A 16,089-nucleotide genomic window follows, 5' to 3' on the forward strand; every position below is an offset into this window, starting at 1 on the left:
ATTAAACTACTGAATTCTTGTAACCATACCTGCTTTCTGTCCCTTGCTCTCTGCCCTAACTAGCTATTTATTAATGGCACAGCTAGATACTATGGTAATTTTCTACCATTCACAGAGCTCCTTTGCCCACTAAGATAAATTCTGTTAACTTGGAGTTTTTACCATCCAAAAGTTTTATCTAAGTATGTCAAAATATTTTAACTAGTGTAGTTAATCAGATGCCTGTTTATTGTTACAATTTTCCAGGTAGGCACTCTCATCTTGTTTAAAATCCTACCAAAGTAACCTTCAGCTAGAGTTATTATTGAAATATGCTTAAATTCACGCATTAGCTTAACCCTGTTGCATGCCATAATATAGTCTATATCGTCACTGCAAAAAGTGTGCTTCTTTTCTGTTGGAATAAAAAAACCCTCTAGTTCTCTAGACATAAAAATCTTAGTGGAGAAGGGCAGCAAAAACAAGTTTTTACCTCAGTGTAACAAAATCCAACTTGGCAATAGGGTTTACCTTTATGAGCTACACTGATGTAAAAACTGTCATCTTAACCACTCAGATTTCACAGCCAGCATCAGTAATTAGAGTTTTCAGTACAAAACCAAAACTTTTGACAATTAAATCATATTCAAATAATAGTTCCAGCCTTTCTGCCTTTGATCAGTAAAGCCCAAAACAAATTATGTCTTCAGTTTAAGATGTTAACTGGAGCAAAAGTAATCTTTTCTGTCTAATTCTAATTCAATTTCTGAAGTTAAGAGGTGTTTTGTTTCTTTAATGTATGTTCATAGCAGCAGTGATCTCTTCCAGGGCACAGATACCGATTCCAGGGACTGTTGGCTACTGCCTCATTTTAAATAGCCATATTGCTATAAAACTGTAAATGGGACTATTTTAAAGTAACAGTTATTTTTAACAGCACTTGTTCTAGCTGGCAAACAAAGAAATGAGATACAGAAATTCTAGATCACATTTATGATTTAATACTTTAATGATGCAGGTTGACCAGGATATTTCTCAAACCTACCTGTGAAGTTTCCACAAAAACAGTATCATGCGTTTTTCCCAATAAAAATAATGAAAAGGCTCTACATTGTGATGCATCACTTCCCTCAAATCTAGTACTTCACCAATGTCAGATCACTTCCAGCGAAAAACTACGCCTGAATACCTTCCAGTCCCAAGCTGGCTCATTTCTGGCCACTACTGACTATTGAACCTGGAGATGCATTGCTGTTCAAATTGGCATTTAAAGTCATTTTAGGCTTTCTCATGCAAGAGTTTCAGATTCTCTTGTGGTTACATACAACCACTTTGAAGAAAGGTCTCAGAAATATTTTTCAGCAACATATTCACACAAAAGAAGCTGAACAGAGTCCAGTTAAGACAGTTTTGGATCACCTAATCTAATTCTAGAAACTTGCAGCAATTAACTGAAGTATAGAGAAGGAATGTTGGGATGTTCTAACATGTTTAGATTAGAACTAAACTAACGTTTTTATTTCTATAAATAATGGAAAATTATCCACAGTATAAGCTATTATTTAAAACTTGGCCACTGAAAGTGTAATATTTGTCTGAATATGGATAGGTTAGGGAAACAGAGAAGGTGCTCAGAAAAACCATCACTGCCTAAAATATAGCTTAGCCTGTATCTATGTATCTCCTGTATCTACTGCCTCCTTCTTGAGAGGAAAAGAGTACCCCATCATCAGTAAAATCAAGAACATTTACCCTCTTCTAGTCACTGCGTAATTTGAACTGGCCATATTTCAATGACTGTGCAATACATCACATTACCATTTATTCAAATCAGCCAAACATGGGGGGCTGAAAGCATGGAGGGTGGTAATCTTTAAATTTAAGGCCAAATACTTCCCCCTCTGAGGCAAGCAACCCTAAGGTTGACTATTATTGTCTAATATTAAAGGAATTTAAAGATACTGTATTTATTCAAATATAGGATCTTGCTTAAGTTTCTTCATAGCAGCATACTCTACGTTACACCATTTTGTCAACAAAAGTATATTAAACTTTTTGCAAGTGCAGTTGTTATCATATACGAATAAATTGAGTTTAGAAAACTACAGCCAACTCAGCCATTCATGGCCATATTACTCAAGGTGAAGATTATCTATGCTTAGTGTAGAGGGCGCTTGGGTCAGCAGCATTTCTCCACCTCTGTGCAGCACCACATGAATGCTGAGGTACTCTTACAGGGCTGACATTCAAAATTAAGACATTTGTTTTTCAGAACACTGAGCTGAAGCTGAAAAGCCTTGTCAGCACCCAGCTGTATCTACAGTGCATTCCAGAAGCCAGGAACAGAGTGCAATGAAAAGAAATTTCAGCAAGGCAGGGAAGTCTACTCAGCCTACCAAATCAAATAGTCCTGGCTATGCATGAAGGAGAGAGAATGCACCAGAAGAAATATCAGAACAAGGTTAAGAGGAACGGTATTCATTTCACTGCTACAGAGTCCTTATGTGTGATTTCATTGAAATGAGGGGGAGAAACAAACCTACCTAAAGATAAGGTAACAAGAACAGGACTAGAACCATAAAACACCCTAATAAGGAAAATAAAGATATTTGTGCAATTCAGTAATTTTCCTATGATTTATGAAGCAAAATAGTACGGTAGAAGATCCAAAACAGCATCTGCTCCTAAAGGGTATTGAAAGGCAAGTCCAAAATCAGTTTCTCATTGCCAAGCAAGAACCACCCAACAGACACGATGAAGACTCAACTGCCAGTGCCCCTTGCTCTCCATGTTCTACACAGGTGATCCTGGCCAGACCACTTCTACACACGTCCTGGTGCTTGTGAGTATGTGGTTGTGAAAGAGACAGTAAGTGAATTCAGCTCACTTGGAGATTTTAAAAATAAACATTACCCTCCCATTCTGTAAAATCTTTATTGAGCTTTGACATATGAAGCCTACATATGGCTTCATATGAACATATGAAGCCTCTACACTTGTCTCCATGACCCATTATGGGGTGTTGTGTGTGGTGACTGTGTGTGGTGATGTCCATGTACTTAGGTCCAGTCTAACTCTGGCATCACATTCTGCCTAAGAAGCTCTCCCTTGCAAGTTCTTGGGAAAGGAGATACCAGAAGTCTATGTTAAAAGATGTCTGTCTGAAAAGGTGAAAGCAAACATTTTAAATTGTAATTGTACCAATCTATAATGTAACAAATATTTATAAAAAGGGAGATGATTCTACTATTTTACAAGTATTGCTACAAGTTTAGCAGCAAGGCAAGGAAAACAAAAAACTTAGTTAAAAGAAATCATATAATGCAGCAGTCTACTGCAGGTCATCTTCAGAAAGTCCACATTTATCTTCAACAAACTGTATAAATGTTTTAGCACTTTTAAATCAAGCTCTTCTAGTTCCTGCATGCAGAAGTATAGAAAAGTCACTAGCTGTCCTAATTGGTTTGAATGTCATAATAATTGCACTTGTTTGAAGTTGGCAGTGAGGAGTTGGCACCTACAGAACTCTGTTATCGTGACAGTAACAACTGGACACCATTAAATAATGACTATTAAATAATTACTATGTTAGACCAAAACTAAATGTACATTATTTGTTTAAAGGTTTTTGTGATATATTTTTAGTTAGTTATAGCACTGATTAAAACACTTCTCTATACTTTTAAATGTTAAACATGATTTTATTAAAAAAACACCCGAAACCAAACAACTCTTTCAATTTAATTTTTTATATTTCATATATCTGTTTTCTGAAAAGTTTTAATTACTTTTAGATCCTACCTGAGAGATTCTGCCATCCGCCTTAAGTCTTCATTTTGTTGCTTTAAACGTTCAAGTTTAGCAAGTATCTTGGATAATTCGCGACTAGAGTGATCTGGATGCTCACTGTCTCGTACCAGGTGTCCACCAATATAAAAGAGTAAAGTTCCCCAAGCAAAGAGGATGAGCATAATCCAACGCCAGGAACCAGTCCATGGCCGCATTTTCAGAAGTTCAATTCACTCCAGAACTGCTTCTGCTCACAAAATAACAAACATTTTAAGTTCTTAGCCTGTACAAAAGTGGACAATTTCAGTTCCTCTGCTTCACCACATTGTACCGGAGAAAAATTATTCTCAGTGTTTATCTTACTGCAACTCCTTAGAGAAGATCCTTATAGGGCTGTACAAAGACAGCATTAATATCGCATCATTCTCGGTTTATAACCTGTGAAAAGAATAAAAAAAAAATCTGAAATTATAATTCTGATATACAACAATATATTGGATTGCAATTAAGCTAGATGTACTGTCATTACCATTCAGGATGAAATAGATCTGCAGACATAAGGATGAATGTAATCAAAGTAAAAGTGTACTAACATGGCTTTTGGAAAGAGAAATTGTGCCTCGTACATTTCTTAAAGCTCTTTTGAAAATGTAAACAAACACCCAGGCAAGAGAGAACCAGTTCTAATTGTTACACAGTTGATCTAGTCAATGTGGGTTTCCAAATGGCATTCAACAAGGTCCTCAAAATGTTTCAAAGAAACTAAGCTGCATGAAAGAAGAAAGTTCATCATATGAGTCACTACGCTGTTAAAAGAGAAGAAACTTATACAGTTTCTAAGCGGAAAGAACGATCAGGGACCTCACTGGGACTCATGGTAGAGTTCGTACAGTTTAATATATTCATAAGTGATTTGGAAAACAAGGTGGAAAGTGAGATAACGAAGTCTGCATATATAATACAAAAGCTGACAGCAATGAACTGAAGGACATCAAGACACTGTCTAATGAAGAAATTAAATGGAAGATGAAAAATCAGTTTATATCAGTGTGTAGAGTTGCGTATAGACGACCTTTGAATCATTATCCCTCAAGAATGAACTTTAGCTGTAATAGGTAATTCTAAAAAATATCATCTCAGCATTGGCCAAAAAGCAACCAAGTCCTCATAGGTTTAAAACAAACAAACAAAAAAAACCCCCACAAACCCTAGACCCCCCCAAAAAAAACCCAACAGAAATCATCATCATTACGTCACTGCATAAAAACACTGTGTTAGGACTTCGATTACTTCATATCATTCTGATTCAACCGACTCAAAAAGACATGGTAGAAATAGAAATGATACAGAAAAGGCTTACAAAAATTAGCAGAGAGAGAAAATGGCCTTTAGTAACAAACAGCGTCTAAACAGATTAGTAGAAAGGACAACTCAGGAATTAACGTGGCAAATGTATAGAAACCATTAATGGTATAAGAAAGAAAACAGGGTGCAATTGTTTGTTGTTACTTCTAGTACAAGGGGATAATGAGCAAAACTTTCTGGTTTGAATAGATTCAAAACAAAAGAAGGTATTTCTAAAGATGCGCGATTCCAGCATGAAACTCATTTTGATCAAACACTGTAGGTGTTAGTCCATTTCAAGGAAGATTAAAATTCATCACAGCCTACCCACAAAGATACCACCCAATACTCTCCAAATCCCAAGCCACATACTGTTGGAAACAGGAGAATATAGCATGGTAGTATCACCACAATATCCTGGTTCTTGCAGTTTTCCCTAGACATCCACTACTAGCCAGTCTCAGAGATACATCAGGCTAGATAAGCTTTTGATCTGATATGGTGTGACAACATTTACAACAATATTTTAAATGTTAAACAAACAATATTTTAAATGTTATTAAAGGTTTTGCATTATCAAACACAAGACGACCACATTTTAAAAGGGCTATCCTACATTTACTTTATAAAAACAAATTTAGAACTCATTATTAATAAAAAAGTAATCTCTTGAGTGCTTCGTTTAAAAGGATAAATACAAACTCAGACAGGAGAAATATCAGACAACGTTTTTGAGGAAGAAAAGGGAATGGTAGCTTCTTCAAGTACTTGTCTGTGGTTCTGAGGATAAGATAGGTCAAGTACTTCCGGCTCTCCAGAGCTTATAAAACTTTCAAGTGTATATAGGGGGGGAATAACTCATTCCATTTTTATTTATATCACTGTACATCTTGAGCAATTAATGGTGTACAGTAATTATTTTCAAGTACATTGTTCTTGTAGCACCTTCACATTGCTTTTACACAAGTAATTTTAAAGTACCGACCCTTTAAATTTAACTTTAATAGTAAAGCTGTTTTTACTTCCTGAAAATAAACAAAATTATGTCTAAAACAGTTAATGGACTTAATGTTTTAAAGGACATAGAGTTCTGAAACTGATCTTAAACATTTCATATGATACAAAAAAAATAGCATGTTTTATCTGATTTCTATGAATCTCTGATGATGTCTTTGTTCTTTTTATAAGTTAGATCACAGTACAGTTAAATATAAAATAAAGATGCCAAACTATCTGAATAAATAGGAAGAACATTCTGAACTAACATTAAACAGTCAGCCTGTATCCCAAAAAGTGGTAAATCCAATTATACATGAGTTCTAACTACTCTTAACTATTGGCTTCTTACTGTAACGTGCCTTTTACGTTTTTTCTTCAATTTCATACTGTTCTGGGAATGCAAAATGTCAAAGTATTTCAGTATTTCAAAGTCCACACAAGACCTTTAAATAAATTAAACCATAATAAATAAAAGACTAGCAGAAATAAAAGAACAAACAGGGAAACAAAAAGGAAAACTGATCAGATTTTTAAAACTGTTCAACTTCTACAGCTTGTATCAGGTTTCTGGAAGACCTCCACATGCAGACGTACACCATAGATATCTGCCTGATGGGAAGTCAAGATGTAATGTCAATATTTATCCCTCTTTAATTCTATATAGTTGTTTATAAGTTTCCATACTGTAAACTAAGCTCAGGACTGCCAAGACTGAAAGTATGAGCCTGAAGTTCGAGAAAACTCAGCAGCAGCCCACAAACCCAGTAATTCAAACCTGAGATGAATAACAACATACATAGTCATTAACATCATCTGATACTGAATATCAAAATAAAAGCCCACCAAACTTAAAAGGTGTGGGACAGCAGTACCAATAAATATATTTTATTAAGCAGGAAACAGGAAAATATCTAAATAATGATTAGTGTTATTATTAAATTATGTTATTATATAGTGAAGATCCTTTATCTAAGAATACTAAGTTACATTTCTTTTACCAGAGGAAGCCATGTATTTTAATTTACCAGTTATCTCCTGAGATTTACCATGATTTCTTGTCTTACATTTCGTTGGATTTACCCATACGGAGTCTCTTGCATTTTCCAGTGCACAAGTACCTCAAAACATAGTATATTGACAATTAGCTAATTTGCATTTTCTTCCCTGCAATTTTAGATTAGTTCTTGCCTCCCTGCTAGGGGATCCCAAGAATGGTTGACTACATTCTTATAACATCACCTTATAAAACAATGTAATAAGGTATTTTTTACCTCTTTGAAAGGGCTTACCCTGGCTGTTTGGCATGAAAAAGAATGTATTCCTCTATTGTCCCCAACAGCTCTTGGAATTATCTCTACAGCAATCTTTCAAGCTAATTTTCTTTTTAAATTTCATCACTACACCCAGTTAAAAGGGTTTCAATCTGATCTCTCAGGGAAATCAGCTCCCATTCATAAGAATCCAGCTACCATCCACAGAAATCCCTGCCAGAGCGCTGATGTAGGTGCTAGGCATGGACTGAAAGACGAAGCTCAGTAGAAGCAGCAGCATGCAACAGTATAGTGGCAAAAGAAGCTTTAATGCCAGCATCAGCATGGGGCTGGAGATGCCACAGTGAAACCAGTAACCTTCAGGGATTCTTGAATGTAGGCTTGTAAAGACACAGCTTTTTTGCTGTTGTGAAATAAAGCAGTTTGGACTTACATAAATGGTGGAAGATCTTCCACATATGAGTGCAAAGGGTCTCCTGGTTCCATAGGAGACTGAAGATGAAAAGACTACAGACAGCTATGAAATCTTCTCAAAATAATGAGAAACAAATAGATATTGGTGGTAATTAACATCAAGGCTTTTTGCATTTAAAAGGTAGGAGTTTTCTGTCACTCTTTATAAATTGATTTGTTATTTCAAACTCCTGTTTCAGCTACTAAAGAAATCAAACCAGTATCAGGAAAAAGTTTTGTACAATAAGAACAAAGTAATGTTAAAAGCAACTGCTAAATTGAAAGCGAAGTATCACCTACAGTAAGCTATTTTTCAGGTTTAATTTAATCCTGTAGCTCTATTATAAAAAGTCAATACAAAATATGCAGTATTATTTAATGAAGCAAAAAAGTTCTGGTAAGTACTTACTCTTATAAATCATTAGGAATACACAATCTTTAATGCATCAGTTGAATGGAAAATAATATTGTGAGAAAGGAAGTCAAATTAAAATTTATTTACTGCTAAATACATAGCACAGAAGATGTGGTTAGTATCACAAATTTATTTAGACTCCATTAAAGAGAAGACAGAATATTTACATAAAAATAAGGGTCTGCTTCAATTCCTTAATCAGGAAAGCAAATTGTGCACACTGCACATGTAAGCCACAACTGATCGTAAGCATATAAAAATGTTTTGTTGTCCAATAACAGGGAAGATTTGGTTAAAAACCATTGCTTCAATGCAATGCAATGCAATGCAGTGTTTACAAAATGACTAAAGTAAACAGTAAAGAACACACTAACTTGATTAAAATGATAATAAAGAAAACAGACTGAAGTGTAGCTCCAACATCATCAGGAGAAATAATATGCATCCATGTTAAAGTTATTTTGCTACAGCAAAAATGATTAATCAATGAAAAAATAAATATATACTACCTTTCCTCACCTTGCCCCCATAATGCCTTCTGGTTATTTTAAAGCTTTAAAAGGTACTCACAAATTAGAAACTTGAATAGCCCAATACCATCATTTCAAATGAAAGGACATCTTCCATGACTTAAATAAGGTCCTTATTAACTTACTATTCCCAACATGCTTTCAATATCAAATTCACTGATGGAGTGGAGATTTTCTCCTTGTGTATTTTTGCTTGCTATTCAGAATTATGGCCCCAGAATAGCATTACACTTTTTCTTGGCAATGTACAGTTTCAAGTTATTTTAGGGTCAGTTCAAAGCAAGCTAAGCAAGTCTACTTTTGGCTCAACCACCTACTAACCTAGATTCACTCGAAAAAGTGTACCTTATGTAAGTTGAAAAGAAAAAAAATTGCTCATGAGGCAAAACTCATACATCACTATAGCTAATATACACAGCATTATATTTAATGGCATGTACATTATCTACAATTCTTTTTTCACAGTATGAAACATGAAATTCACTCCACTGTTAAGGGCTATCACAATGACTTATCACTAAATGTGAAACACTCAAAAAGCATGTTACACTGTACAAGCAACTTAGATTGAACCTTCACATCATTGTTAGTTTCTATTAAAAGTAAAGTAAATTTAAATAAGTTAATAATTTTAAGATTTCACCAACAAAAATTATCTTCTTAGGAAAGCATGCTACTCTAAGTAATGCTAACCTGCTCTGCTCTAATAAAAATAAAATTTAAAACAACAAAAAAAAACAAACCACCCTTTCCAATTCCAGTTCCTGTGTAATAATGATATGATGGCATAGCCTCTGACAAAGGATTAGAGCCTAAAGAAATAATCCTTTTAGGATATTAAAATAAAACTAAGATCAAAGGACAAAAATTACATTTAAATTACTCTGTAGTGTTGGATATAAATAAGCATGTATTGCAAATATTATTCATGGTGTATACAATGCATTCTTTACAAAGACTTACATATTATTTGATTAATGAAACACCATCTTCATAATCTGAACTAGGTCATATGGGCAAGATTTCTTCAGTCAAATCCTATGTATTTCAGGTAACCATGTCATAGAAACCTCTAAGTTCCATATTAAAATAAAATTATTTCCTTTCCCCATTATTGGAATGCTGTTTAAAAACTCACTCTTCCAATGCTTAAAAGCCTTCTTTAATTTCCAAACTAAATTTACATCTTGCTACTTTATACTTGTGTTTTCTTGCACTAGTATAAACTCAGTTTAGAAAGCTCGGTTACTGCCCTATTCTGTACACAGTGGTGTATCTACAGAAAGCAGCCACATCCCTTCTCAGACTTGTATGGTAGTCTGAGTCTTATATGCTAGTTTACAAGCACTTCATTGCAAGAGGCTTACAAATTCTCCACATCCTGTACCAGCTCCCATTCCGACTAAGTCTTTTCAGAACATGAGGAATCAGAATTGTATACATAACACATAAGATGTTGCCTGTGTCTTGTATAAAACAAATACTTGCTTTTCTCTCTTGGACCTGCTTTTTGTGATATATCCTAGGACTGGATTTGTCTTTTTCATGGCCACATTACTCTGGCAGTCCGCAACCATTTTGCAAGGACATAATACCTTCAAATCTTTTTGCACCTATATCTCTTCAAATTTATAAGCTCACATCTTATATACAGAAGTTCTTATTTTCAATCCTTTTAACTTCGTGTTATTATACTTTATCCCATTCCACCACTCCAGTATCCCAAGTAAAAAATTATTCTTACACATTTTTCTGACCCCCATCATGACACTACTCTACGTTGTGACCTAAATTTCATTACAATCTATTATCTTCTTGTGACATTGTCACTACTGAAAATACCCAAGATGAATAACAGATGTAATCCACTGCACTAATAGTGTCTCTCCTCCAGTCTAACACTCTTCCTTGCAGCACAAGTCACTGTCACTTCATCCCTTCAGCTACTGCCTTTTCCAATGAATGATTCTACTTTTCATCCACATTTTCTCTAACTCAATATATAATTTCTATGTGCCAAGAAAATGCTGAAAGGAAGTCCAGATACAGTTTCTCCCAAACTACGTTTCATTAGGAAATTTACTTTCCCTCACTGAAACAGCTAATAAGTAAACCTAGAATAATCCAGATCAAACGATCTTTGGCGAACCTGTGTTGCATTTATCTCATTTTCCATTTTCATCTAGCTCTACTTTGTTAATTGTCATTTATTTCAAAATTTGTCCCCATGCTTTGCATACTACTGTGATCAAGCCAGGCTGGTAATTATTTCTAATTCTAGCATTCGTCTATACTAATCCCAAGAGACTTTATCCAATTTAGTTCCAAACTTTTTAGAATAGTGACTGGAAACAATTTAGAAGGCATTTCATTCATCCAAAACTTTTTAATTACCTTTATTCATATACAAATTATATATTATTTTCTTCAACCAGAGAACAGAAACCCATTCACAGAACATGTATTAATGTTTGTATTCTATAACTACCCAAAATGAAGTTCCTCTAGTTTTCTCTTCAAGTTCACTATTTCAGTTATATAATTTTATTTTTCTGTCCATAACAACTATCCTTTCCCTGCTTTTTCTGGAACAAGGACATAAATTTTGTAGTATTCCATATGTATACTTAATTACCGTGCAAATTTACTTCTTTTTGTTTCTTAACTTCTGTTCACATGTATCACTGGACATAAGTAAACATAATCATGAGACTTGCTTACTATTTACTGTTACATCCACACCTTCATCTTTACTACTGTTTCTGTAAAAGCCTAATTTTATATCTGCATGGATTGCTCTGAGAAATTTGGGTGATTTTCTCTTCATATACTCCCTTATAATTTTACATAAATAAATATGATCTGCTCATCTGATACAATCAGCAGATTATTCTGTAATTAAACATTTTCTTAATGGAATTCACCACCCTTTTCAATTTCATTGGAAGTGCAGATTTATTCAATACTGAAGCCTTCAAATACTATAATTTTGGATCTTCACCACAGAAAACTCCCTGGCAGGACGAGATGATACTGAGGGACTTCCTTAACTATGTGAAAGCTACAGGCCCACTCATTTCATTTGGTTAGAACACAAAATCGTAACAAACAAGAACAAACTTAGGAGAAAGATGCAATGTGATTTATCCTTCCTGAAATTTGGTTAGAGAGATTCTGCCACTGAGTGTGGAAGCTTGATGATCTTTCAGACCTACAGAGCTTACAAAGAAAGTAAATTATCAGGAGCTGAGGAATTAAAGCTAGAGTCTAAAAGCAAGATTATCAACTTGAGAAGAGTCATCTTAAGATTCATTTAGAAGCATTAGCAGAATATGTATTATAATACAGACAAGAAATTCAAAGCAGAGGAAAAATGGACCTTAAAGGATCCTGGTATTATTTCTGAGGTTCCACTGTGTATTCCAAAATGCTCACCTGACCAGAGAGACTTTTTTCAATTTAACTGCATAAAATTTTATAGCTGAAAATAACTTCAGGGGTTTTGAAGAAATTTAAAATTAAAACACCTTCAGAAAGGAAGGCAGAGGAAGAAGTAGACAAATATTCAGAATGTCCAGTAAGCAATTTTATTGTGCCGAATTTCTTCTTCTTTTAGGAAGTCAATACTTACAGTTTGTTTGCAGCTTCAGAGGTAGTTGCTCTGTATAACTAATTTTATCCTACAGTATTAGGTAGTGACTACTGATGCAACCAAAATAATGTCAACAACAAAAGATGAACATATGTAGATTATAAACTGAGAGCTAATTGACAGCTCCAGAGTTGCTGTATTTGCAAGACAAGTAGCAGCAATAAATTCCCTAAAATGATTGATGATCAGTGAAGACATTGACAGAAGTCACCAAACCAAGGCTGCTACTGCTTTTTTGAAGTTCTTAAGGTGTATAGCAGACAAACTGAAGCTGAGAGAAAAGTAAGTGTAATTTCCCATCTTCCTTACAAGTTTAAGTTCAATCAGAAAGGAAAGTAACTAAGGAATGTATGCACTTCTTTCCTTTCCTATGAGCCTCCTCCATCAGTGATCTCTAACTACCACAAACACCTGAGTTGTTATCCAGAATAATAATCTTGGTACCCATTATCTCCTTGCTGTTCAAAACAGCAAACATTATCTAGGTCTTCATCCAACTGCATTCAGATTAATGTATTTTTCTCTTTGGTACTGGTATCTGTCCATGCTTCTCTCATTTACACTCGACAGAAACCAATAAATATATACTCCTGGTTTTATATTATATCTTTATAACCTCAGCTCTTTGAACACCTCTGTAGGCTCCCTATGAAGTTCCAGTTTCCCATGCCACAAGCAAGATAATTAGTAGTTTAGTGAAGAACCTTAAATATCACAAAATTATCTAGCTTCTTTAAGAATTTAATAACATTGACAGGGACATATTCTTTAATATTTCTCCTGTCCTGCACTGACCACAAGTACTCTTTCTTCTACAAACACCTGTGAGATTTTCTTGAGCTGACACCAAACTGACTAAATTTCTACCTACTTATCTTATTCCCTTTCGAAGTTCTGTCATAGCAACTAGAAATCAATGTTTCAAAGACCATGACTAAATATTACTGTGTTAAAAATGCTGTAGAATCTCCTCATTCTCTTTTGTGTATCCCTTTGGTTGTTACCTAGATTGTCCTTCCCTAAGACATGAACTCACTTTTTACTTTAGTATTTGCACAGCATCTTCTGTAGTGACCTCAATTACTGACAGTCCATCAGCCCATCACTGCTAATGTAAGTTTAAAACAAAACAAAAAAAATCTTAAAAACTTTCTGGATTTTTATCTACCACAGGTCTAAATATCCTCCATAAAGAAAAAGCTTACAAAGTTTCATGTCATTCAATAGGGTGATGTTACTGCAAACGTTTCCTCCCCCCAAAAAAACTGTTCATAGCAAATACAAATATTTGATTCAAAATATTTTATAAGTAAAAAGTAAAAAGAGAGTGAAGATTGATCCAAAATGATATCTAGAAAAATAAGACTACAAGACAATTGCTAGCTATTTTTTTTTCATGATCAAATCAATAGTTCACTATTAAAAGTTCCCATGATAGCTTATTTTATACAACATGTCACATTGGATGAACTTCTCTGTTTTTAGTACATCACATGGTCATACTGGAGCAAGTGCAGGAAACGGTGACAAAGATGATTACGGGATTGGAGAATGTGCCATGCGAGGAGAGGCTGAGAGAGCTGGGATTGTTCAGCCAGGAGAAAAGAAAGGTCAGGCAGGATATATATCCTATATCAATATTTCTATGTATCAATATGTAAAAATACCTGATGGGTGCAAGTAAAGAAGACAGAGCAAGACTCGTCAGTGGTGCCAAGTGACAGTTCAAGAGGCAATTAATAGAGACAACAGAATACAGAAGGAGCTAGCAGACTACTGAAGGAGCTAGCGGATGTTACGGCAGGACCCCTCTCAATCATCTACCAAAGGTCTTGGGAGTCTGGGGAGGTCCCTGCTGACTGGAAGCTAGCCAATGTCGTTCCAATTTACAAGAAAGGCATGAGGGAAGACCCAGGGAACCACCGTCCTGTTAGTCTAACCTCAGTTCCTGGAAAAATTATGGAGAAGATTATACTGGGTACTGTTGAAAGGCATTTAAAGAATAATGCAATCATCAGGCACAATCAACATGGCTTCACAAAAGGAAAGTCCTGTTTAACTAATTTGATATCCTTCTATGATAAGGTCACCCACCTAGAGGATGAAGGGAAGGCGGTGGATGTAGTTTTTCTGACTTTCAGTAAGGCTTTTGATACTGTCCCTCACAGCACCCTTCTGGACAAGTTGTCCAACTGTGGGACGAGTGGATTCACGGTGCACTGGGTGAAGAACTGGCTGAAGGGCAGAGCTCAAAGGGTTGTAGTGAATGGGGCTACATCTGGCTGGTGAGCAGTCACCAGCCATGCTCCTCAGGGTTCAATTCTAGGGCCAGATCTGTTCAATATATTTATCAATGATCTGGATGCAGGAGTTGAATGCACCATTAGCAAGTTTGCTGGTGATACCAAACTGGGAGGTGCTGTTGACTCTCTTGACGGACAAGGGGCCTTGCAGAGGGATCTAGATAGATTGGAGCATTGGGCAATGATTAATGGGATGAAATTTAACAAGTTGAAATGCCGGATTCTGCACCTAGGACTGAGTAACGCCAGGCACAAGTATAAACTGGGAGAAGAGTGGCTGGAGAGCAGCCCTGCAGAAAGGGATCTGGGGGTGCTGGTCAACAGCAGGCTCAATATGAGTCAGCAGCGTGCCCTGGCAGCCAAGAGGGCAAACCGCATCCTGGGGTGCATCAAACACAGTATAACCAGCCGGTCAAAAGAGGCGATTAGCCCGCTGTATTCAGTGTTGGTGCAGCCTCACCTTGAATACTGTGTGCAGTTCTGGGCCCCACAATTTAAGAAGGATGTGAAGGTCCTTGAGTGCGTCCAGAGGAGGGCAACAAAGCTGGTGACAGGGCTCAAAGGAATGTCCTATGAGGAGCAGCTAAGGACTTCAGGTTTGTCTAGTTTGGAGTAAAGGAGGCTGAGGGGCGACCTCATTGCTCTCTACAGCTTCCTGAGGAGGGGAAGTGGAGAGGGAGGTGCTGATCTCTTCTCCCTGGTATCCAGTGATAGGACGCATGGGAATGGTTCAAAGCTGCACGAGGAGAGGTTCAGACTGGACATTAGGAAGCATTTATTTATCAAGAGGGTGGTCAAACACTGCAACAGGCTTCCTAGAGAGGTGGTCGATGCCCCAAGCCTGTCAGTGTTTAAGAGGCATTTGGACAATGCCCTTAATAACATGCTTTAGCTTTTGGTCAGCCCTGAAGTGGTCAGGCAGTTGGACTAGATGATTGTTGTAGGTCCCTTCCAAATGAAATAGTCTGTTCTATTCTATTCAATGGGCACAAACTGAAACACAAAATTCCATTTAAGCCTAAGAATATACTTTTTACTGTGAGGGTGCTCAAACACTGGAACATGCTGGGCAGCTTAGTGAAGTCTCCATCCCTGGAGACTGGACACAGACCTGAGCAAATTGCTCCAGCTGACCCTACTTTGAGCAGTGGGGTTGGACTGGATGATCTCCAGAGATACTTTCAAAAGTCAGCTGTTCTGTGATTCCGTGAAACAACAGAACTCCTCAGGAATTTAATTTAATCAGCATTTTTTACAGCTTTTGGTGTGAAAAAAAAAAATTCTAAAATGCCTAACATGTAAATGTACAATGTATATTATCTTTCACATAAATTGTAGCAAATGTTTAAATATC

The 16,089-nt window shown here is 36.0% G+C and overlaps 1 protein-coding gene across 6 annotated transcripts in view; it reads right to left on the minus strand.

The window, feature by feature from the left end:
- FUT8 (fucosyltransferase 8) overlaps positions 1–16,089 on the minus strand; it is a 139,774-nt gene that overhangs the window by 70,490 nt on the left and 53,195 nt on the right. For 4 of the 6 annotated variants that reach the window (XR_012043064.1, XR_012043065.1, XM_072865154.1 and 1 more), the window contains one exon: positions 3,781–4,206. Coding sequence is in view for 2 of the 6 variants with exons in the window: in XM_072865154.1 (XP_072721255.1) it covers positions 3,781–3,983 (203 nt within the window). In the remaining 4 variants the exon portion in view is untranslated. Of the gene's footprint in view, positions 1–3,780; positions 4,207–16,089 lie in introns of those variants that run through there. The other 2 variants (XM_072865156.1, XM_072865157.1) reach the window with 2 other exon arrangements.

This window comes from Ciconia boyciana, chromosome 6 (assembly GCF_034638445.1).
Source record: "Ciconia boyciana chromosome 6, ASM3463844v1, whole genome shotgun sequence".
Taxonomy (NCBI): domain Eukaryota; kingdom Metazoa; phylum Chordata; class Aves; order Ciconiiformes; family Ciconiidae; genus Ciconia; species Ciconia boyciana.